The 24795-nt window shown below is 51.6% G+C and overlaps 1 protein-coding gene across 2 annotated transcripts; it reads left to right on the top strand.

Annotated features, from left to right (window-relative positions):
* The first annotated feature begins 4817 nt into the window (after positions 1-4817).
* On the top strand, positions 4818-10000 carry THY1 (Thy-1 cell surface antigen). 2 transcript variants are annotated; one of them, XM_070426239.1, is made up of 5 exons: positions 4827-4923; positions 6796-6910; positions 7191-7251; positions 7918-8247; positions 8999-10000. In XM_070426239.1, exons 2-5 carry the CDS (start codon positions 6827-6829, stop codon positions 9109-9111), a joined length of 588 nt encoding a protein of 195 aa, XP_070282340.1. In that variant the 5' UTR covers positions 4827-4923; positions 6796-6826; the 3' UTR covers positions 9112-10000. The 2 variants fall into 2 exon arrangements, with proteins under 2 accessions (XP_070282341.1, XP_070282340.1); XM_070426240.1 differs by lacking the exon at positions 6796-6910 and having other exon boundaries at positions 4818-4923.
* The last annotated feature ends 14795 nt before the right edge of the window (positions 10001-24795 follow it).

Raw genomic sequence — 24795 nt, 5'->3', positions numbered from 1 at the left:
TCAATTTTCTCTTTTTGCCTAGCAAGGCCATTAAAACACAGACCATTTGCCACCACTTCACAAAAGCAGAAAGGTATCACCTTAGACTGAAAATAGAGCCTTGCCAAGGAAGGGGAAGTATGTGGCCTCCATTCGCCCAAAACTAGGGTTCAATAGTATGTGCTGTTCTGACACCTGGTAAGATTGGGAGGCCTTCACGGGACCTGACCACACATTCTCCTTACTCGGGACCAGGCATAGCTCCTGATTACCCCTCAGTCGTGGGCTTCATTCCCTGCCAGGCCACAGAATCATTCCAACAAGTCCACCCCCTCCCTCCATGGGACACAGGGCCAGCCCAGCTGCTTGACATGACAAAGCCTGCTTCCCGGCTCCTGGCCATTCACTCGGCTCCCCAGCGTGACTCCTATCTGGCCCCATAGTCAGGCAGTGTCCTCCTCTGGGCTGTGAGCGTGTGTGACTCATCAATTACTGTTGATCTTATCTGTGCAGTGTCAGATGTCAGAGGCTTGGTCATCTCCCAGCCCTAGAATGGGAATGCCTCCCCCATCGACAGTGAAGGAGAGGTTATCCCACAGGCGGTGCCTGACAGCCCTGGGCGGACTGCCCCACGTTGTCCTGTGCTTCCCAGTTCACCAAGAACCAGGAAACCCATCTGGCAGAACTCAGAAGCCCCTCCCCACCCCCCGGGAGCCGTGGAGAGCAGTGTCTGTGGAGTCGGGAGAGTGGGGATCGAGCTCTTCCCGGCAGAGCTCCAAAGTATTTGTCTGGCCTTGGACAAACCATTCGCCTTCTTAGGCCTGGATTTCCTGCTCTAAAATGATGGGACGGCCCAACCAGCGTGGCTCAGTGGTTGAGCTTCTGAAACCTAGGACCTAGGACAGGGGTGGGCAACCCCCAGCACGCGTGCCAAACATGGCTGGCCAGTAACTTTTGCTGGCACTCGAAACCCTCTCTTATAATCTTCCATTTACAATTGTGAATCTTTGTTCTCAGTGATGAATTTTGTTAAGTCTCATAATAGGAGTAGCCTGACAGATGAAAGTAGTAGCTCGTGCATATCTCTGAAGGTCACGAAATATAAACCTGATGTAAAATCTCTTTTATCAGTGATGCAGCAGCAAAAGTCCCACTGATAATATCAAACGGAGTCATAAAGTTTTCTGTTGGACTATCAGTGTACATGTATACATTAAAAAATAAATGCATTGCCCTGATCAGTTTGGCTCAGTGGATAGAGCGGCAGCCTGCGGACTGAAGGGTCCCGGGTTCGATTCCGGTCAAGGGCATGTACCTTGGTTGTGGGCACATTCCCTTGTGCAGGAGGCAGCTGATCGATGTTTCTCTCTCATTGATGTTTCTAACTCTCTGTCCCTCTCCCTTCCTCTCTGTAAAAAAATCAATAAAATATATTTTTAAAAATATATAAATAAATGTATTTGTCATCATCATATACTGTGTTTTTGTCACTCGAATGAATTTTATTTCTTCAAGGTTCTTCACATACATACACTGAAAGGGCGAGGGCTAGGCCCTCCATCTTGCCCCAGGGTAAGGGCTAGGCCCTCCATCTTGCCCCAGGGTAAGGGCTACGTCCTCCATCTTACCTTGGCCACGTGCTTGGCAAGGAGCTTCTTCCCGGAAGTCTAAGACTCTGCTAGCCACTCCCAGGAACAAGACACCGACTTGCGCCTGGCCAATCGGCAGAGCACAGTCCTTTCTCCTCCCCTTACTCCAACCCCCCCGCCCCCATAAAACCCATCTCTACGCGGGATTCTCTCTCTTGGCCACTTGGCTTGCCGTTGTGTCGGTGAGTCTGGTGGATGGGGAGCTCAAGCTAGCTTGAAATACAGACTCTTATGCTTTTGCATCGGACTGGCTGGCTCCCTAATGTGGTTTCTTGGGGATCTTGAAATCTGGGCATAACATACACATTAAGAGATCTCAAGTAGGCGTAACATGTTCTCAAAAAATTAGGGTTGGCACACAGAAGAATTTTGAGTCAGAGATTTTGCTGGTTTGGGCACACACTCACAAAAAGGTTGCCCACCCCTACCTAGGAGGTCACAGTTCAATTTCTGGTCAGGACACATACCCACATTCTGGGCTCCATCCCATGAGGGGCATGCAGGAGGCAGCCAATCAATGATTTCCTCTCATCATTGATGTTTCTATTTCTCTCTCCCTCTCCCTTACTTTCTGAAATTAATAAAAAAAATTTTTTAAATAAAAAAGAAAAGAAGGATGGGATGACTTGTCACCTCTGTGGTTTTATGAAGAACAATCTGATGAAATCAGTGAATGAGAAGAGGGAATAATAGGTAAATTCCCTTAGTCACCCTAAAGGAGCCAGCATTTGAGTGGAGTTCTGATCCCAGGCGCCTCCAGCTGGAGCAACCACAGATGGTGGGAGAAGAAAGGTCAGGGATCAACAAATAGCCCGGGTCTGCCAGGACAGTCCGCCTTGGGTCGGCACCTTTCACCCTGCCTGCTTCCAGCATCTCCCTCCTGTCCTGTTAGGAAACCGGAGTTTTAATCTCCTCCACCCTGTCGTCTCATTTGATGAGCCATTAATTCGATCCAGTGGACACATGACTGCCTCTCCCTCCAGAGTCCCCACTCCCCTCCCTGCCTGGAGGCCAGTGCTTGGGGACCCAGAATGTAGGGCAGGTTCTCAGAACTTATCAAAATAGCACAGCCAGGCCTTCTGCCAGCAACACTCAGAGAGGGGGCTGTGAAGTGGAAAACAGCGCGTGGGGTCTCAGCCGATCGGAGCCCCATCCGAGCCCAGATAGCTTTTGTAGTTGATGGGCCTCTGGGAAGCCCATGTCTTGCCAAAGCGAAAACAGGAACTGTCTCCAGCTCCTATCTGTGTGCGCATGTGAAGTGAATGTTCTTAGCCCGGCCTGTGTGGCTCAGTGGTTGAGCGACTATGAACCAGGAGGTCAGGGTTTGATTCCCGATCAGGGCACATGCCCGGGTTGCGGGATTGATCGGCAGGAGGCAGCCGATCCTGACTCTCTCTCATCACTGATGTTCCTATCTCTCTCTCCCTCTCCCTTCCTTTCTGAAATCAATAAAAATATATGTTTTTAAAAAGGAGAGAATGGTCTGATAGCAGACCAGTGACCTACGGTCCCCAGACCCCACGCAGCTGTAAGACGCGCAGACTCAAGCAGCTCTGCTGAGAGAGGGGGGGCAGGGCAGCTGCATTAATTGCCCCCAGAGCTTCTGTTGTTTACCAGAGCGTGTGGCTGGGTTGGCCTCCATGAGGCTCCTTCCAGTTAGAGCCCATCACGCTGAGTGCCTCTGAGTGCCGGGGGCCATCGAAGCCCAGGGTGGAGAGGAGCCCAGCCCAGGGCCGGCTTCCAGAAGGGCCATTACAGTAATGGGCGTGCAGCCAGGGTGCAGGCCGAGGGCTACGGAGAAATGGGAGAGGAGGAGGCAGGCAGATGGCGGGCACGGCGGGCCCACAGGCTGTCCTGACCAGAACTCACAAAGTGGCCATGAGAATGCAAATAAGTAAAAGGATCCTTCGTTCAAAAAGTTCCCTCACCTGTGGGAGGCGGACAAGTGGTCAGCGCTGGCTGTAAACAGGAAAAGGCAAGCTCTCATCAGTTTGGCTCAGTGGCTAGAGCATCGGCCTATGGACCAAAGGGTCCCGGGTTCGATTCTGGTCAAGGGCACGAACCTCAGATTGCAGGCTCCACCTCAACCCTGCCCTGGTCGGGGGCATGCAGGAGGCAATCTCCCTCTCTCCCCCACTCTCTCTAAAAATCAATGGGAAAATAACCTCGGGCAAGGATTTCTTAAAACGTTTTTAAAGGAAAAGCACCGAGAGCTTCTGGTGCCATCGGATGGGAGGCGCCCGGGACGGGCGCCCGGGAGGTGAAAAGCTCATCCCCGCTGTTCCTTTCCAGTTGGCCCCACTCCTCCCCGCCCGCAGCTCCACAGTGTTCCCCCCACTAGGCTGGGCCTTGAGAATTGGGGTTCGCCAGCCCAGGTAGACTGGCAACTCTCCCATTTCCTAGCCATGAAATGGGGTGAACCCAGCGGATGGGGGGGGGGGGGGCGGGCTGTGCCCAGCACAGTGCTTGATGGAGAACAGCACTCCTGCCTTGGTCTGGAGACCAAGCACACAGGGTACTCAGGGACTTGGGGGGGGGGGGAGAAGAAGGAGGGGGCAGGAACCTTCTAGAAGGTTCTAGACTTCTAGAACCTTCTAGCTCCCTGCGCAGGGAGTTGCCAGCCCAGGAACTGAGCCGGTGCCCCAGAGGAGCCAGCCCCTGAAGGCTGGGTGTTAGGATGGGGGAGTGGGGTGAGGGCTGGGACCTGGAAAAACGGGGTGCAGTGCTGCCCTGCTCCCCAAGGGCCGCTCCAGGGTGGGAAACACCCTGCCATCTTCCTTTGGAAAAAGCCTGTCAAATTCCAACTCCACAACCTCTTGGGGAGCCTCCCTAGCAGGAAAGCTCGGGCTGAAAGGAAGCAACAAAGTGAGGCCGCTCCCCAAGGGGGCCGCGCGGGCCTCCGCCTCCGCCCCTCACCCCGCGGTTCCCCGCAGGTTCGGAGGCCCGGCTGGAGACGCGGGGTGCGCAGTAAAGGGGAGCCATCGCCCTGGCGTCTGGGCGGGGGCCTGTGCTCCCCAGCCTGACCCCCGTTCAGGCCCATCAGCCACGGGTGAGGCCCGCGCGCACACGGCCACCCCCACCCCCCACAACGCTGGCCGCCTCCCCGCCTCCCCCTCCCCCTCCCCCTCCCAGTCCCGCTCCCCTCGGCCTCTGATTGGCCGCCCCTCCAGCTCCTCCTCTCCGCCCCCCCCACCCACCCGGGAAAAACTGCGGCCACCGGGCGGGCGCAGCAGCGGGCGGCGTCTCTCGCGCGCAAAGAGCAGGAGGCCGGCTGCAGCGGCGGCGGACGGAGCAGGTGGGAGCCCGACCCTGGGTGGGACCTGCTGCAGGGACTGGGCACCCGCTGCAGGGACAGGGCACCCGCTGCAGGGACTGGGCACCCGCTGCAGGGACTGGGCACGTGCCGCGCGAGCCCCCGCAGCCCGAGGCGAGGCTGGGAGAGGCGGCCGCCCCTGGGAAGGAGCTGCGCAGCGCACGGGGAGGTGGGGAGGGTCGGCTTCCCCGGAGGGGGCGCGGGCAGACGCAGCCTTCGAGTCGGAGTCCCGCCGCGCCTGCCTCCCAGGAAGGCCTCCGCGCTTTCACCCGCGGGAGGGGGAGGGCGGTGGCTCCTGGAGCCGGGGCGCTGGAGGGCCACCGGGAGGAAGGGCCCAAGGACACCCTGGGCTCCGCTCTCCACCCAGAGGATCCGAGCCGCGCTGGCAAAGGCTGGGGTGGGGGGTGGGTGGAGGCAAGGGCGTTAAAATCAGGGAAAGGGACTGAGGTGCCGAACGGGAGAAGCTGCCCTGCGACCTCGGGCGGGCATCGGAGTGACGGGGAGCCGCAGTGCCGCGGCGGGCGGGCGGGGCTGGATGGAAGGAAAGCGCTGGAAAGCAGTGAGGGGGGAAGGGAGAGCTCCGGGGGCGGGGGGTGAACGAAGGAACAGAAATCAGCGCGGGCGCGGAGAGGGAGTGGCAGAGCCTCGCGGAGGCTGGTCTGCTGAGAGCCCCGGCGGAGGAAGTGAGGACAGGCTGCGCCCCTCCCTGTGGCCCCACCACCCCCACACCCCACCCGCCTCCCCTTCTGGTTCTCGCCGCTGCTTCAGCTGCCGGGTCCCCAAGCTCGCGCCTCTCTCCACGGCTCGGTGTCCGCGAGCCAGATGTCACCTCCAGGTCCCTCCCGACGTGGCTCCGCAGCCGCGGGACCCCAGCATCGCCAGCCGCAGGGCGCCGCGCGGGGCCTCGACTCTGCGAGCCACGAGCGCACTTCGAGACTGGGCGCGTGCACGGGGCAGGGCCGCGCGCATTGCAGGCCCCTCCAGAGGCCGCTCCCTGGCGCGCAGGTGCACAGCTGGGTGCCTGCTCTGAGTCGCCTGCCTTGCCAGCCAAGATTGCAAAAATAAAATGCATTTTTAAAAAGGGCGGAGAGCCTATGCCTCAGACCCCTAAAGCCGGGCTGGAAAACAGGCCCGGGAGTCCTGCGGGGAGAACTGGACATCTGGGAACCTCTTGGTTCCCAGGGGAGCAGCGCCCGCCCCGTCGGGAGCAAACGCCCTTAGCTGTGAGCCAAGTGTGGTGCTAGTTGGGCGCACGTAGCCGCACGGCCACGGGGAGAGGGCGGCGGTGTGCCTGTCACTCACCACGGAGCATCGAGCCCGACATGTGTCATGTTCCTTCATGACATCACACCCTCTGGGTAGCTGACCCAGAGGCGGCCATTCCTTGAGCATCTGGGGAGCACTGCCAGGGAGTGTTTGCACGTTGATTTCCTTCTGAATGGGATCTAGGAAGTCCCCGGGTGAGCAGTTTCTGTCTTAAACCTGTTTCGGTCCAACCTGGAGGCTGACTCGACAGACCAGGCGCTAGGAGCAGGTCCAACGTCAAGGCTGAGGTCGACACCGCAAACCGGTTCAACATTCAATCCCGTCAATTAATTTGGACCAGACTGTTTGAATTCCAAAAATAAAATTGGACCGCAGAGGGTTGGGTTTCAAGATGAAGAGCTCTTTGGAGCCCGGGCTGGGGCAGGGGCACAGTCCCTTGCGCCAAGGATTGCTGGTTCCGTTCCGGGCAAGCACGTGCCTTGGTTGCAGGTCCCTCCTGGTCCGGACACATACAGGAGGCAGCCGATGGATGTCTCTCTCTCTCCCCCTCCTCCTTCCCTCCCCCTCCCTCCCTCCCTCCCCTTGCAGCGTCCTGGAGGTCGGTTGAACAGCAGTGTAAATGAACGCCGCGCTACTGAACTGTGCACTTGAAGTGGTTAAGATGGTGAATGGTGTGCTGTGTGTACTTCACCACAATTACAGAGTAGGCATCCCTGCCTTCCTGGGGGGAAAGGAAATGCTAGAATGAGAATCACTCGCTGGGAGCCGCCCTAGCGAGTGCTCAGCACAAACTCACGTTGCAGGCCCTGTCCCCTCCCCCGCTCTCCCTGAGGAAGGAGGGCAGCTTGGCGTCCAGGGGAAATAGGGCGCGGTTTCGGGAAGGCTCATGGCCTGACAGCGCCCTGTGGCCTGTGTCGAGGCGTCCCCAGCCCCCGTGGCACACCGGCCTCATCTCTTGGCTGACGCCCTGTTCCCACCCGCAGATCCTGAACCAAGCTCTCGGCACCATGAACCCCGCCCTCAGCATCGCTCTCCTGCTGACAGGTACTGGGCAGGGGGTGGCTCGGGTTCGAGCATCCTGGCTTCCTTCCTTTGAGAAGCTAGCTTCTTCCTCCTGGCCTGGGAAGGTGGGGATGACTACGGAGGGAGGGCTCTTCTTTTTTTAAAATAGATTTTTATTGATGTCAGAGAGAGAGGGAGAGAGAGAGAAACATCCATGAGGAGAGAGAACCATGGATGGGCTGCCTCCTGCACACCCACGCTGGGGATCGAGCCCACAACCCGGGCCTGTGCCCTGACCGGGAATCGAACCCATGACCTCTTGGTTCCTGGGTCCAAGCGCAACTGCTGAGCCACGTTGATGGGGCAGAAAGGTGCTTTTTCATCCCTACGTCAGTCAGCGGAGCCACCTGGTCGGCCTGGCGGCCTGGGGTGGTTTGGGAAACAGTTCACAGAGCCCACCCCCCATGGAGCGGGAATCTCCGCTGGGAACCAGGAACCTGCGTCACCTCCCCAGGGTGTCCGGCCCCTGGGGCACGCGGTGGGACCAAGCCTGGGGTGCCTGAGGGGGGCTAGGCTCGCAGGGGGTGTGGAGGGGTGCTCAGAAGGCACCCCCTGTGCCCCTGGCCAGGCCACTCTGCTGTGAATGTGGAGGGAGGCCTTCTGTGGGGCAGCCCCCACCCCCCGCTCAGAGGGGGCGCTCTGGGGCAGGCTTGCAGGTGGCCAGCGGCCAGAAGGTGACCAGCCTCACGGCCTGCCTGGAGGACCAGAGCCTGCGCCTGGACTGCCGCCACGAGAACACCACGACCGTGCCCATGCAGGTCGAGTTCAGCCTGACCCGCGACGCCAAGAAGCACGTGCTGTTCGGCACCATCCCTGAGCACACGTACCGCTCCCGCACCAACCTGACCACCAGGAGCACTCTCAAGGTCCTCCGCCTGTCCGGCTTCTCCTCCAGGGATGAGGGGCTGTACACCTGCGAGCTGTACCTTCCCGGCCAGCCCCCCACCTTCTCCAACAGGAACGTCTCTGTGCTCAGAGGTGAGCAAGCCCCTGAGGGGGCCAGGTGAGCCGGGAGGGGGGGGGCTGCAGGGCGAGCAGGTCAGAGGTGAGCAAGCCCCTGAGGGGGCCAGGTGAGCCGGGAGGGGGGGGCTGCAGGGCGAGCAGGAGCAGGCAGCGCCTTAACCTCTCCCCTTCCTGTGCCCTGGGGAATCCCTGCCTTCAGAGAATGGGGCCGGGGGTCAGGGGTCAGACAGGCCTCCCTCTCCCCACCTGGAAAACGGGGTTGACCCCAGCCACCTCACCCACAGTTTTGTCTGCATTTTTGTTAATTCTCACCCAAGGATATTTCCATTGATATTAGGGAGAGAGAAAGAAAGACAGAAATATCAATTTGAGAGAAACACATCGATTGGTTGCCTCCTGCACGATCTCTGACCAGGGCCCCAGGCGGGGGAGGAGCCTGCAGCCGAGGTACATGCCCTTGACCAGGATCGAACTTGGGACCCTTGGGTCTGCAGGCCGACGCTCTGTCCACTGTGCTCAGCGGCTAGTCACCCCAGTTTTCCTGTGAGGACGCTTAGTAGAGATTGGATATGATGTTTGTTCAAGGACTCAGGACCCTGCATGGGAAAGGTGGTTGGTTCTGCTGGACCAGGTTGGCCCTGGTTCCGGCCGAGAGTCTCATGGCGCCAGCCTTCCCGGGGAGCCGGGCCATCTCCCCGCAGGTGGCAGCCTGGGCCCTGCTCCTCATGCCTGCTCTGCCCTCTCCCCGTCTCTTCTCTCCCCACAGACAAGCTGGTCAAGTGCAGGGGCGTCGGCCTGCTGGCCCAGGACGCCTCATGGCTGCTGCTGCTGCTGCTCTCCCTGCCTCTCCTGCAGGCCATGGATTTCGTCTCCCTGTGACCTGTGACCTGTCCAGACAGCTTCCTCCTCGGGTTCCGCTGACCCCTCCCCCAATCCCTTACATACCCAGGGGAAACGGGGACCCCACTCTCAAGGAGTCCCGTGCTGCATGCCATCATCTACCCACACCCCATGCCCCCCAACGCCTCCCACCCTCCACACAGCACTGGCTTCTCGTCCTTGCTCCAGAGCTGCTGCTGCTTCTGTGGTTTATTCAGGGTTTTCCTTCCTTTTCTTGGGGAATTTGTGAAACAGGAAGCCAGGTTGGGGCCCAATGGAGAGTGAGGACAGGGGAGGGGCTGTGGGGCGGAGGGGTACCTGTGGGGGGGGTCATCCCTGCCCCAGGGACCAGAGCCTGGGAGGGGGGTGTGCTTGGGTGCAGAGCCCCCTCAGCAGCCCCGCCCGGATGCGAGGAGAGCGCTAGGGGCACCCTCCCTGCAGCCTGAAGCTGGCCTCTTCCCATCGAGTCCAGTGGAGGCACAGAATCTGCCCAGCAGGGGCCTGCTGCCTCTCGCTGCCTCCCCAGCAGCTGAGCGGGCAGCTGTCCCAGCCCCTAAGAATCCCAGACGCCGACCTGGAGGCAGTGAGGGGCCAGGGGAGCCCAGAGCCACGGGATCTGGCCCGTGTTTCTCCAGGAGGCAGAGGCGTTTCCTGCCCTCCCAGCCCCAGCTGGTGCCTGAGCCTCACCCCCTGCCCCACAGCCTGCTGGGGGGGGGGGGGGGGGGGGGGCGGCGCCTGGTGCAGGCCCTGAGAAATGGATTTCCCTGACACCCAGCTCCCCGTCTGCCTGGCAGCTCTGCCTCATCCTATGACTGCATCATCGTGCCACCCCCGCTTATGACATCTCATTGAGGAAAAAGAAAGTTGCACAATAAACAAACCTCTGGAATCTGTGGTCCCCGCTCTGCTCCCTCCACCCCTAGGCGGCCCCACCTGGCCCCAGGAGGTCTGACCTGCCCCCGGGGGTGCACTGAAGCATGCTGGCCGGCTGGGAACCACTCTAATTAATGTGACACCTTCGCCCAAGTGAGTGGACCTTCGCTCTGCTGACTCACCTGCCCACGCGTGACCCTGGCCCTGAAACACACTAACAAGGCTAGGAGGTGGAGCCCACTTCTCCTTCTCACGTCTGGTTCTCAGGCCCCCTCCAGTTGCACCTGCTGCGGGAGGGCATGTGCTGGGGTGAGGGGAGGAGCGGGAGTGGGCCCAGTAGGTGCCGCCCATCACCAGGGAGAGGGCAGCATCTCTCCCGCCCTCCAAGGCCTGGAAGGGCGGGGGGGAGGGGGGGGTGCGCCGGAGCCCCTCAGCTCCCTCCCCCAAGAGGCCATGTGCAGGCTGAACAGCACCCATGTCCTGGCACAAGTGCTAGTACAGGAACACACCGGGTTCCAGGTTCCCGTAGCTGGCAGCCTGAGGCACCCCCGACCGCCTTCCCTGCTGGAGCAGGGACCTGGGGGAGGCGGTGCAAATACCAGAGGCCCACTCACTCCTTGTTCAGCTCTGAGTAAAATGGTTCCTCTGAGCATTTGTTAAAAGGCCCAGTATCTAGCCCGGCCAGTGTGGCTCAGTGGCTGAGCATCGACCTATGAACCAGGTCACGGTTCGATTCCTGGTCAGGGCACATGCCCAGTGTGGAGTATGCAGGAGGCCGCTAATCAATGGTTCTCTCTCATCATGGATGTTTCTATCTCTCCCTCTCCTTTCCTCTCTGAAATCAATAAAAAATATAAAAAATAAAATATATTAAAAAGATAGGCTTTAAAAAATAAGTTAGTATTCAACACTACTAAACTGGACACTTAAAAATGGTTAAGATAGTAAATTTTCCATGTGTTTTTACCACAATAAAAAGAAATAAGTGGAAAGTCCAACTCATAGAAACAGCAACAGGGCTGGTGGCCGGGGAAGGGGGGGGTGGGGATAGAGTGGGAGCCACTGTTGAGGGCACAGCGTTCCCGTTCTGCAAGCTGAGAGGAGTCTGGACAGACTTGTAGTGACAGTGACCCCGACAGTGTGTGCACGGCCGCGCTGCACCCGGGCGTCTCACACGTGTGCTGCGCCCGCTGCATGCTTCCTCGAGGCAGCAGCCACGACGCAGGAGCTCATCCGCCACACACTTAGAGTGGGGGCGAGCCAGCGAACGGAGTGTGACCTCAGGAAGTGCTATGGAAAGGCACACGCAGGGCCCTCTGCCAGGCCCCGCACTTCCCAGGGGATAAGGCAGGAGGAGGCGTTAACACAAAAGACAGACTCCACTACTTTTTAAAAATATATATATTTATTGACTTTTAGAGAGGGAGCAAGATAGAAACATCAATGATGAGAGAATCAATAATCAGCTGCCTCTTGCACGCCCTCTACTGGGAGTGGAGCCTGCAATCCGGGCATGTGCCCTGGACCAGAATTGAGCCCAGAGCCCTTCAGTCCTCAGGCCGACCCTCTATTCACTGAGCCAACCCGGCCAGGGCTAGAATTCAAACTCTTCACCATGACCTCTGAGGCCCTGTGGGGCCTGGCTTTCCTCTCCACTGACACCTTGTCTACGCCCTCCCTGGGCCCGCAGAGTGTGCCCTGATCTCCCTGTGCTGGGGGCGCTCCTGCTGCTCATCGGGGGCACTGCTTCCCACCTTTCAGGCCCCGCTCCATGGCCCCATGGCTCTCCCTCGCATCCTGACCAAGGACCACCCATTGTTCTCCTATTGCCTCCGACATGTGAATGACCCGAATATGCAATCATCTGATTTATGTATTGATTTCCTGGCATGCTATTGAGGAAGAACAATAGAAGCAAGAAATCAGGAGGAGCCCTGGCCGGTTTGCTCAGTGGATAGGGCGTCTGCCTGAGGACTGAAGGGTCCCGGGTTCAATTCCCGGTCAGGGCACATGCCCGGGTTTTGGGCTGGATCCCCAGTGGGGGGCATGCAGGAGGCAGCCAATCAATGATTCTCTCTCATCTTTGATGTTTCTATCTCTTCCTCTCCCTTCCTCTCTGAAATCAATAAACATATATTTTTTAAAAATCAGGAGGATATTGCAATAGTCCAAGAGATGATGGTCATCTAGAAAGAAAATGTGGTAGCAAAAGCAGAGAGAAGTGGTGGCTTTGAGATCTAGAGCGTTAGAGCTGAGAGGACTGGTGAGATCGGAAGATGGCCTATGGATTTACCAGTATCAGTTCCCCAGTTTTGATATGCTGTAGCTATGTAAGATGTTACTACTGAAGGAACCTGGAGGAAGTATACACAGGACCTCTTTTTGCTATCTTTGAACTGCCTGTAAATCTGTTATTTTTAAATGAGTTTTTGTTGTTGTTGTTGTTAATCCTTACCTGAGGATATTTTTTCCATTGATTTTTTTAGAGATTGTGAGGGAGGGAAGGTGAAAGAGAGAGAGACATCAATGTGAGAGACACATCAATTTGCCTCCCACATGTACCCCAACCAAGTGTTTTTTAATTCTCAACAATCCTCCCCCCACCCCCAAAAGCCAAGTATTAACTCCAGAGGGAGGGGAAAAAAGAATTCCAGTAGCACATTACATGGCTTACCTGTGAATAATATTTATATAGTCATCTACTTATATAAAAACCATGGGTGGTGTTCATCACATACAGACAAACAGCAACCGAGCGGAAGGAAGTCAGTCCTGCAGGGGTTGTCTTGGCAATGGCTATGCCCTCCCCCAAGCTGTTTCCCAGAGCTGTTTCCTGTAAGGGCGGAGTTTGAGGCAGGAACCCCCCCTGGGAGCGTGGAGGCAGATCTTTCTAAAGTGTGCACCTCAGTGGGTGAACCTGAGTGGGGGCGGCTGAAAGGCTTAGAAAAGACAGACAAGAGAATGAAAGCTGGGTCTCCGTGGGACGCTGCTTCTCTGAGAGACAGCGGCCACACCCACAGCCATGTCTTTATTTTATAGCAGATGCCACGAGGCAAAGTAAGGGCGTGACCAAGATGTTTACAACATTCTCCTGGGTTTCAATCCTACTCAACTACATGCACATCAACTATGCACTCAACTATCAAGCCCACATCACTCAGGCACGTGGGAACACGTGTTCCGACCATAGGTTCAAGCTTACAGCTACAGCTGTCGGCTATAATTGTGCTGGGAGGGCCCTGCCCTCCAAGCTGGGACTTGCACGTGGCAATGAGAGGACTGTGCCCTCTCATCAGTCATTGTTTGCAGATAAAAGAATGGAGCTCCCGCCCTAACTGGTTTGGCTCAGTGGATAGAGTGTCAGCCTGCGGACTGAAGGGTCCCAGGTTCGATTCCAGTCAAAGGCATGTACCTTGGTTGCGGGCACATCCCCAGTGGGAGGTGTGCAGGAGGCAGCTGATTGATGTTTCTCTCTCATCAATGTTTCTAACTCTCTATTCCTCTCCCTTCCTCTCTGTAAAAAAATAATAAAATATATTAAAAAAAAAAAAAAAAAAAAAGAATGGAGCTCCAGCCCTGGCTGGTTTGGCTCAGTGGACAGAGTGAGCCAAACCTGTGCACTGAAGGGTCCTGAGTTTGATTCTGGTCAAGGGAACATGCCCGGGTTGCAGGCTTGACTCCAGTGTGGGGTGTGCAGGAGGCAGCTGATCAGTGATTCTCTCTCATCATTGATGTTTCTATCTCTCTCTCCCTTTCTCTTCCTCTCTGAAAATCAATATATATATATACTAGAGGCCCGGTGCACAAAAATTTGTGCATTGGGGGGGGGGGGGGGGCGGCGGTCCTCGGCCTGGCCTGCACCCATTTGCAGTCCAGGACCCCTTGGGGGATGTCCACCTATTAATTTAGGCCCACTCCCCGGGGGATCAGGCCTAAGCTTGCAGTCAGACATCCTTCTGGCAGCCAGGGAGCCCTCGGGGGATGTCTGACTAAAGGCTTAGGCCCCCAAGGGATCGGGTCTAAATGGTTAGTTGGACATTCTTAGTGCTGCCACGGAGGTGAGAGAGGCTCCTGCCACCACCACTGCGCTGGCCAGCCATGAGCCAGCTTCTGGCTGAGTGGCACTCCCCATATGGAAGTGCACTGACCATCAGGGGGCAGCTCCTGCATTGAGCGTCTGACCCCTGGTGGCCAGTGCACATCATAGCAACCGGCCATTCTGCCGTTCAGTCAATTTGCATATTAGCCTTTTTTTATTATTATATAGGATGTCCCTATTTCCCCTCCTTTGCCCCCTCTACCCAGCTCTTGCCCCCCACTTCTCTCTGGCCATCACCATACTGTTGTCTGTGTCCATGGGTTGTGCATATATTTTCTTTGGCTAATCCCATCTTTAAATTCACTTCTTTAAATTTTTATTTTCAGATAAGTGCTTATAACTGCACTATTATATCATTTAGAATTAAGATATTTTTTAATTGAACCCTTGTAAATTTAAGCTCAATTTAATAAATTATGCTAGAAGCAGTTAGGAGATTTTTCATGTAATGCAGATACATTTCAATTAATATTTTATTAATTTTTAATTTTTTAATATTTTAATTTGAAATAATCTCATACATGTAAAAAAAACTATAAAATACTACAGCATATTATATGTACCCTTCACCCAATTTCTTAGGTGTTAATAATTTAAACATAACCATTATACAACTAACAAAATTTGGAATATATTTTTCTTATAATCTCTTTAATGTTACTTAATCCATTTACTTTGTTTTTGTTCATCTTCACCCAAGGATATTTTTCCATTGAATTTTAGAGAGAGTGAAGGGAAAGGGAGAGACACATTGATTGGTTGCCTCCTGCACATGCTCTGATAGGGACAGGGATCAAGCCAGCAACTGAGGTACATGCCCTTGACTGGAATCTAACCTGGGACCCTTCAGTCCAAGGGCTAATGGTCTATCCACTGAGCAAAACAGGCTGCAGCTTAATTCATTTACGTTTAATCTATATGTGTCTTTATATTTAAAGTGGGTTTTGTTTTTTATTCACCCTCATAATCTATCTTTTAACTGGTGCATTTATGCCATTGACTTTCAGAGTGCTTACTGATAGAGTTACTGCCATATCAGGTGGCTTCTGGGGCTTCCAGTGCTCGCCAGCAACCCGGGACCAGATTGGGTCCCAGGCAGCAAGGAGGCGGCTCCTGGGGCTTGCAGGGCCGGCGTGCCTGCATCCCGGGACTGCATCACGTCCTGGGCAGCAGGCAGGTGGCTCCTGGCGTCGCCCACAGGGGCCTGGATGGCGGCTCACCCTGGAGGCTTGCGCTGTCCTGCCCTGCCTGCAGTATGCAAATTAGCCGCCATCTTTGTTGGCAATTAATTTGCATATCTCGCTGATTAGCCCATGGGAGGTGTAGCGAGGGTACGGTCAATTACCATGTTTGGCTATTATTAGATAGGTTTTTTTTTCACTTTTTTTTTATTTTCTCATTTAAAGTATTACAAATAGTAGTACATATGTCTCCTTTTTTTTCCCCAATTGACCTCCCCCCGGCCTTCCCCCACCCCTGGCACATGCCCTCACCCCCCTCCCAGTGTCTTGAGTCCATTTGTTATGCTTATATGCATGCATCTAAGTCCTTTGGTTGATCTCTTACCCACCCCCAACACTCCCCAGCCTTCCTTCTGTAGTTTGACAGTCTGTTCGATGCTTCTCTGCCTCTATCTTTTTGTTCATCAGGTTATAATGTTCTTTATTATCCATAAATGAGTGAGATCATGTGATATTTATCTTTCACTGACTGGCTTATTTCACTTAGCATAATGCTCTCCAGTTCCATCTATGCTGTTGCAAATGGTAAGAATTCCTTCTTTTTTACAGCAGCATAGTATTCCATTGTGTAGATGTACCACAGTTTTCTAATCCATTCATCTGTTGATGGGCACTTACGCTGTTTCCAAATCTTAGCTATGGTGAATTGTGCTGCTATAAACATATGGGTGCACATATCCTTTCTGATTGGTGTTTCTGGTTTCTTGGTATATATTCCTAGAAGTGGTATTACTGGGTCAAATGGCAGTTCCACTTTTAAATTTTTGAGGAAACGCCATACTGTCCTCCACAGTGGCTGCACCAGTCTGCATTCCCACCAGCAGTGCACGAGTGTTCCTTTTTCTCCACATCCTCTCCAGCACTTGTCGTTTGTTGATTTGTTGGTGATAGCCATCCTGACAGGTGTGAGGTGGTACCTCATTGTTGTTTTGATTTGCATCTCTCAGATGATTAGTGACTGAGCATGTTTTCAAGTGTCTCTTGGCTTTCTGAATGTCCTCTTTTGAAAAGTGTCTATTTAGATCCTTTGCCCATTTTTTGGTTGGGTTATTTTGTTAAGTTGTATGAGTTCCCTGTAAATGTTGGAGATTAAACCCTTATCGGAGGTATCATTGGCAAATATGTTCTCCCATGCAATGGGCTTTCTTTCTTTTTTATATATATATTTTATTGATTTTTTACAGAGAGGAAGGGAGAGGGATAGAGTTAGAAACATTGACGAGAGAGAAACATCAATGAGAGAGAAACATCGATCAGCTGCCTCCTGCACGCCCCCTACTGGGTATGTGCCAGCAACCAAGATACATGCCCTTGACTGGAATCGAACCTGGGACTCTTCAGTTTGCAGGCCGACGCTCTATCCACTGAGCAAAACCAGTCAGGACTGCAGTGGGCTTTCTTGTTGCTTTGTTGGTTGTTTCCTTTGCTGTGCAGAAGCTTTTTATTTTGATGTAATCCCATTTGTTTATTTTCTCCTTAGTCTCTCTTGCCCTAGGAGCTGTGTCTGTAAAGATATTGCTACGACATATGTCTGCAATTTTGCTGCCTATGGAGTCTTGTAGGGTTTTTATGGTTCCCCATCTTACATTCAAGTCCTTTATCCATTTTGAGTTTGTTTTCTGTGTATGGTGTAAGTTGGTGGTCTAGTTTCATTTTTTTGCATGTATCTGACCAAATTTCCCAGCACGATTTATTAAAGAGGCTGTTTTGACTCCATTGTATGCTCTTGCCTCCTTTGTCAGATATTAATTGAGTATAATGGCTTGGGTCAATTTCTGGATCCTCTATTCTGTTCCATTGGTCTATATGTCTGGTTCTTGTTCCAGTAGCAGGCAGTTTTGAGAACCGTAGCTTGGTAATATAGTTTGATGTCTGGTATTGTGATCCCTCCAACTTTGTTCTTCTTTCTCGGGACAGCTGTGGCTATTCGGTCTTTTTTTATTCCAGATGAATTTTTGGAGAGTTTGTTCTAGATCTTTGAAATATGCCATTGGTATTTTAATAGGTATTGCATTGAATCTATAGATTGTTTTAGGTAGTATGGACATTTTAATGATGTTGATTCTACCAATCCATGAACATGGGATGTTCTTCCATTTGTTTATGTCTTCCTCTATCTCTTTTTTCAACGTCCTGTAGTTTTCCGAGTACAGGTCTTTTATGTCCTTGGTTAAGTTTATTCCTAGGTATCTTAATTTTTTTGGTGCAATGGTAAATGGGATTTTTTTTTTCATTTCTCTTTCTGTGATTTCTTTATTAGTGTATAAAACAGCCATAGATTTCTGGGCATTAATTTTGTATCCTGCTACATTGTCAAATTCATTTATTAGGTCTAGTAGTTTTTTGATGGAGTCTTTGGGGTTTTCTATGTATAGTATCATGTCATCTGCAAATAAGGATAGTTTTACTTCTTTTCCAATTTGGATGCCTTTTATTTCTTCTTCTTGTCTGATCGCTATGGCTAGTACTTCTAGTACTATGTCAAACAGGAGTGGTAAAAGTGGGCATCCTTGTCTTGTTCCTTTTCTTGGGGAAATGGTTTTAGGTTTTTTGTTTTGTTTTGTTTTTTAAATATATTTTATTGATTTTTTACAGAGAGGAAGGGAGAAGGATAGAGAGTTAGAAACATCGATGAGAGAGAGAAACATCAATTCAGCTGCCTCCTGCACACACCCTACTGGGGATGTGCCCACAACCAAGGTACATGCCCTTGACCAGAATCGAACCTGGGACCCTTTAGTCCGCAGGCCGACATTCTATCCACTGAGCCACACCAGTCAGGGCTGGTTTTAGTTTTTATATATTTTTTAAAAGAATGGAGTTCCAAATGAGGCAGGAGCAATAGAAATGGGGAGAGGAATCTTTGGGGAAAAGCAACAGAATCAGTAAGTTATATAGCCCTTCCCCTAGCTGCAGGGGGTATGGTAAGAGGATACTGTTTGCTTCCCTTTTGCGCTATAGCTCCTCCATAAGCAGCCAAGCTTTTGTGCCAGGCCTCAGTAAGTGGGAAGATGGGGGCCTGGTAGGCAGGAGGAAGGGAAGGCACTCTGGCTTTTGAATTCCAATTGCCGAGGCCTGGACAAAAGATGTGGAGGAAACATCTTGGGTAAAGCCAGGCCTCCCATCGCCACCACCACCAGCACTACCAGCACACAGGAACCCAAGGGAAAACCGTCAGAGCACAGCCCGGCCAGCGGGGTTCAGTGGTTGAGCATTGACCTATGAACCAGTTCGATTTCCAGTCAAGGGACATGCCCAGGTTGTGGGCTTGATCCCCAGTGGGGGGCGTGCAGGAGGCAGCTGATCCATGATTCTCTCTCATCATTGACGTTTCTATTTCCCTCTCCCTCCTTCTCTGAAATAAAAAAAAAAAAAGTAAAAAGAATTAAGGGAGGAGAAAGTTAGAAACTAGCAAATTTCTGGCTAGGAAATTGGATAGAAGATGTGCTGGCCATAGATGTGAGGAATACAAAAAGGGGAGTGAACGAGTGGAAATGATGAGTTTAAGGCTCGGACATGTTGAGGCTGCGATGTGATGGGACATCCCCGGGTATGTCAGGATAATTACCCTGGTGCTCAGAGTAAGGTCTCCCCGAAAATACCAATTCTGACATCATCAGCCCCTACCGGTTGTAGCTGATGGATGAGTCACAAATGCGAGTCATGTTACACACTCAGCCTGTAACATCCATGCATATCCACTCACTTAATACTCAGCAACTCCTCCAGGCAGGTGCCACTACTAACCCCACGTTTTCAAACATATGGAGAAACAGATATAAATGTTCAGGCCTCAAGGTAGTAAGCAGAGGAGTCAGAAGGCAGCTCAGGAAAGCCACAGTCTGCACAATCCATCCTCCCCTGATCTGTGGGGATACCTCCCAAGCCCCCCTGTGGCTGCTGAAAATCAGGGGACAATACAGAACCCAATATGTACTATGATTTTGCCTATCCATACATACCTATGGTAAGCTTTAATTCAGGGGTCCTCAAACTTTTTAAACAGGGGGCCAGTTCACTGTCCCTCAGACCGTTGGAGGGCTGGACTATAGTTTAAAAAAAATTATGAACAAATTCCTATGCACACTGCACATATCTTATTTTGAAGTAAAAAAACAAAATGGGGGAGACCAAGATGGCGGCATAGGTAAACACCGGAGACTGCTGCCGCAAATAACCACTTCAAAAATACAACTAAAAGATGGAACGGACATCACCCAGAACCACAGGAAGGCTGACTGAGAAGAGACTCTTCAACTAGAAGGAAAGACAACAGCATACCGAGGCTCAGAGGAGGCGCAGTGTGGAAAATTTAAAGGTGCGGAGGTGCGCGCGCAAAGCGGGCTGGTGGCTGAGGGCGCGGTTGTCGTTTTCAATCAGGAGGGAGTCTCAGACTCTGAGCTCCAGATCCGGGCGAGTCTCTAGGGACTGAGACTCAAACAGGAGAAGCGGGATTGTCTGGCATCAGTTGGAACGTGAGGGCAGCTTTCTCTCCAAGGTTTGCAGTGGTTGCTGGGGTTCGGAGAAGCAGAGCCTCTGGGAACGGGACTGAGAGCAGCCATAACTGCTCCCTCCACCCGCCCTGTTGATCCCGCCCCGCCCAAGCCCTGCCCAGAGCCATTTGCCGGATCGCCTCAGGAAAAGGCTAGATTAGCACCTCTCCAGAGGACAGAAGTTTTCCCGCGGCAGACACAGCTGATTCTCACAGCCAGTCGGCCTGGTGGTCAAATCCCTCTAGTATTAACTGCAACAATCCAGGCTTAACTAGAACAAGACTGCACACAAAGACCACAAGGGGGTGCACCAAGAAAGCATAAAAAATGCGGAGACAAAAAAACATGACAGAAATGGAGGATATAGAGCTAAAAAACGCAATTTTGAGGGCTTGCAATAATGTGCTAGAAGCTGCCAATAAACTTGATGAGAGCCTCACGAAAACTAGTGAGACCCTCGATGCTATGATAAAGAACCAACTAGAAATTAAGCATACATGGACTGAAATAAAGAATATTATACAGACACCCAATAGCAGACCAGAGGAGTGCAAGAATCAAGTCAAAAATTTGAAATGCGAAGAAGCAAAAAACACCAAACCGGAAAAGCAAAATGAAAAAAGAATCCGAAAATACGAAGATAGTGTAAGGAGCCTCTGGGACAGCTTCAAGCGCACTAATATCAGAATTATAGGGGTGCCAGAAGATGAGAGACAGCAAGATATTGAAAACCTATTTGAAGAAATAATGACAGAAAACTTCCCCTACCTGGTGAAAGAAATGGACTTACAGATCCAAGAAGCGCAGAGAACCCCAAACAAAAGGAATCCAAAGAGGACCACACCAAGACATATCATAATTAAAGTGCCAAGAGCAAAAGACAAAGAGAGAATCTTAAAAGCAACAAGAGAAAGACAGTCAGTTACCTACAAGGGAGTACCCATACGACTGTCAGCTGATTTCTCAACAGAAACTTTGCAGGCCAGAAGGGAATGGCAAGAAATATTCAAACTGATGAATACCAAGAACCTGCAACCAAGAATACTTTATCCAGCAAAGCTATCATTCAGAATTGAAGGTCAGATAAAGAGCTTCACAGATAAGGAAAAGCTAAAGGAGTTCATCACCACTAAACCAGTATTTACGAAATGCTGAACGGTATCCTTTAAGGAGAGGAAGAAGAAAAAGGTAAAGATACAAATTGTGAACAACAAACATGCATCTATCAACAAGTGAATCTAAGAATCAAGTGAATAAATAATCTGATGTACAGAATGAACTGGTGATTATAATGAATTAGGGACATAGAAAGGGAATGGACTGACTATTCTTGGGGGCGGAAAGGGGAATGGGAGATGCGGGAAGAGACTGGACAAAAATCATGCACCTATGGATGAGGACAGTGGGTGGGGAGTGAGGGCGGAGGGTGGGCTGGGAACTGGGAGGAGGGGAGTTATGTGGGGGGGGAAAGAGGAACAAATGTAATCTGAACAATAAAGATTTAATTTTTAAAAAATGGGAACAAATACAATATTTGTATTTGCATTTGGCCCGGGGGCCGTAGTTTGAGGACCCCTGCTTTAACTTATAAATGAGGCACAGTAAGTGATCAACAACAACTAATAATAACATACAACAATTATGACAACAAACTGTCATAAAAGTTATGAGAGTGGCGACGGGGCCATTGTTAAGTAAAATGAGGCAGTGCTGAACAAAAGCGTTGCCGGGCGGCAACACCGTGAGCAGGCTGGCCGCTGAGGCAGCTGCGGAGTGACTGGCCGGCTCTGTGTACAACGTGAATGCGTTCCAAGGAGATGACTGCATCCTGGGCCCGATGTGGTGGGATGGTGTGAGATTTCATCAAGCCCCTCGGAACAGTGGGCAATTTAAAACATATGAATTGTTTTGGGGGGGAATTTTCCATTTAACATTTTGGGACCTAGGTGGATTGAGTAACTGAACCACAGAAAGCAAAGGGGATAAGGGGACTCCTGCATACCCACCACCCTGCAATAAGCTACACTGGAGATGGAGAGGATAAAGGAACGAGCGAGGACAAGGTCGGGTCACCAACAACCTTCTAAATCAATTCTCAGACTCTCCTACTTCACCGGCATGCAGCATGGGACACAACCGGTCCTTCCTCCTTAGGAAGTTTCCTGCTGTGGGTGTCCACATACCACTACCTCCTCCTGGATTTGTTTTTTACCTACTTCATTGGCTGTGCCAGTCTCTCTGGTGGTTCCTGCTCACTTCTAAAAGCATGTACTGTTGGGCCCAGCTGGTGTGGCTCAGTGGTTGAGTGTTGACCTATGAACCAGGAGGTCAGGGTTCAATTCTGGGTCAGAGCACATGCCCAGGTTTCAGACTGGATCACCAGTGTAAGGTGTAGGAGGCAGCCGATCAATGATTCTCTCTCATCCTTGATGTTTCTTTTTTTTTTTTTAATTAAATCTTTATTGTTCAGATTATTACAGTTGTTCCTCTTTTTTCCCCCCATAGCTCCCCTCCACCCGGTTCCCACCCGACCCTCCGCCCTCACCACCACCCCCAACTGTCCTCATCCATAGGTGCAGGATTTTTGTCCAGTCTCTTCCCGCATCTCCCACACCCCTTTCCCCCCCAAGAATAGTCAGTCCACTCCCTTTCTATGCCCCTGATTCTATTATAATCACCAGTTTATTCTGTTCATCAGATTATTTATTCACTTGATTTTTAGATTTACTTGTTGATAGATGTGTATTTGTTGTTCATAATTTGTATCTTTACCTTCTTCTTCTTCTTCCTCTTCTTAAAGGATACCTTTCAGCATTTCATATAATACTGGTTTGGTGGTGATGAACTCCTTTAGCTTTTTCTTATCTCTGAAGCTCTTTATCTGACCTTCAATTCTGAATGATAGCTTTGCTGGATAAAGTAATCTTGGTTGTAGGTTCTTGGTATTCATCACTTTGAATATTTCTTGCCACTCCCTTCTGGCCTGCATGGTTTCTGTTGAGAAATCAGCTGACATTGGTATGGGTACTCCCTTGTAGGTAACTGACTGTCTTTCTCTTGCTGCTTTTAAGATTCTCTCTTTGTCTTTTGCTCTTGGCACTTTAATTATGATATGTCTTGGTGTGGTCCTCTTTGGATTCCTTTTGTTTGGGGTTCTCTGTGCTTCCTGGACTTGTAAGTCTATTTCTTTCACCAGGTAGGAGAAGTTTTCTGTCATTATTTCTTCAAATAGGTTTTCAATATCTTGCTGTCTCTCATCTTCTGGCACCCCCATAATTCAGATGTTGGTATGCTTGAAGCTGACCCAGAGGCTCCTTACACTATCTTCATATTTTTGGATTCTTTTTTCATTTTGCTTTTCCGGTTTGGTGTTTTTTGCTTCTTCGTATTTCAAATCTTTGACTTGATTCTTGAGATCCTCTAGTCTGCTGTTGGAACTTTGCATAATATCCTTTATTTCAGTCAGTGTATGCTTAATTTCTAGTTGGTCCTTTTTCATAACCTCGAGGGTCTCACTAGATTTCTTGAGGGTCTCACTACATTTATCGGCCATCTCACCAGACTTTTTGAGGGTCTTATTAAATTTATCAGCAGTTTCTAGAAAGTTCTTGAAAAACCTTAAAAGTGTGGTTTTGAACTCTATATCCAGTCGTTTGCTTTCCTCCATTTCTGTCATTTGTGACCTGTTTCTTTGTCTCCACATTTTTTATGCTTCCCTGTGTTGGTAGAGTGGCTTTGTGTGCTAGGTGTCCTATAGGGCCCAGTGGCTCAGCCTCCCCAATTACCTGAGGTGGACACTCTTGGTGCACCCCTCTGTGGGCTGTGTGCACAGTCTTGTTGTAGTTAAGCCTTGATTGTTGTAGGTATCACTGGGAGGAACTGACCTCCAGGCCAATTGGCTGTGAGAATCAGCTGTGTCTGCAGTGGGAGAACTTCTGTGCTGAAGACACCCTTATGAGGCAAGACTTGCTTCAGTGGGGCTTCGGTGCTCACTGAGTCTGCCCCCTGAGTGTGTCCCTTATGGATCTGAGGAGTTGTAATTGGATGGTCCCACTCTGACCACTGGGAACACTGGCTCTTGGATCTCTAAGGAGGTGCTAATTTAGCCTCTGCCTGAGGCTACCCAGCAGGAGCTAGGAAGAGATCTGCAGATTCCCCTTCCTTGTTTGGGGTTTGGAGGTGCCCAGATGAGGCCCAGCTGTGAAGCAATGTAAGCTGCTGTGGGGCCTTGGGCCTTCTCTTGGAAGTTCTGGGTCTGTCTGGCCCAGCTGCAGTTTGTTAGGTAATTTCAGATTGCAAAGGGCCAGGGCATTCATATGCAAAAGCCTCTGTGCACAGCTTGGGTGGGGCGGGGTCTCAGAATCAATAGGGTGGAGCAAGCAGCTATGGCTGATCCTCAGCCCTGCCCTAAGGGGTCCCGCATCTCAGTGTCCTGGTAATCGCTGCAAGCACCTTTGAGAGAAAACCACCCTCAAGTTCCGAGTTCTGCCTGCTGCCAGACAGTCCAGTTTCTCCCTGTATGAGTCTGGGTCCCCAGAGACTCACCTGGAACTGGAGTTCATAGCAGTCAGGGGCTTGTGACTCCCTCCAGATTCAAAAAGACAGCTGCGTCCTCAGTTCCAGCCCTTGCCACATGCGCCTCCTTACCTCTGCACTTTACTTCCGCACCTCCTCTGAGTCTCAGTGTGCTTTTCTCTTTCCTTCTAGTTGTAGAATTTCCACTCAGCCAGCCTTCCTGTGGTTCTGGATGATGTCCGTTTTGTCTTTTAGTTGTATTTTTGAATTTGTTGTGGGAGGCAGCAATTTCCAGTGTTTACCTATGCCGCCATCTTGGTTTCTCCGAGCTCATCCTTGATGTTTCTATCTCTCTCTCCCTCTCCCTTCCTCTCTGAAACCAATAAAACTATATTTTTAAATTCCTATATAATAAAAGGGTAATATGCAAATCGACCGAACCATGGAACGAGCAGTTGTATGA

Source organism: Myotis yumanensis, unplaced genomic scaffold (genome assembly GCF_028538775.1).
Source record: "Myotis yumanensis isolate MYYU_CA2020_CCGP unplaced genomic scaffold, mMyoYum1.0.hap1 SCAF_10, whole genome shotgun sequence".
Classification (NCBI taxonomy): Eukaryota; Metazoa; Chordata; class Mammalia; order Chiroptera; family Vespertilionidae; genus Myotis; species Myotis yumanensis.
Note: the sequence above shows the minus strand (reverse complement) of the source record. Positions and strands in the feature narration are given on the sequence as shown.

Bases quoted from the DNA above. Each gene is read 5' to 3' on its own strand.
- THY1 (XM_070426239.1), top strand. From the start codon at position 6,827: ATGAACGCCGCGCTACTGAACTGTGCACTTGAAGTGGTTAAGATGGTG. The intron at 7,252-7,917 runs GTACTGGGCAGG...GCTCTGGGGCAG, and splicing joins CATCGCTCTCCTGCTGACAG to GCTTGCAGGTGGCCAGCGGC. The intron at 8,248-8,998 runs GTGAGCAAGCCC...CTCTCCCCACAG, and splicing joins GAACGTCTCTGTGCTCAGAG to ACAAGCTGGTCAAGTGCAGG.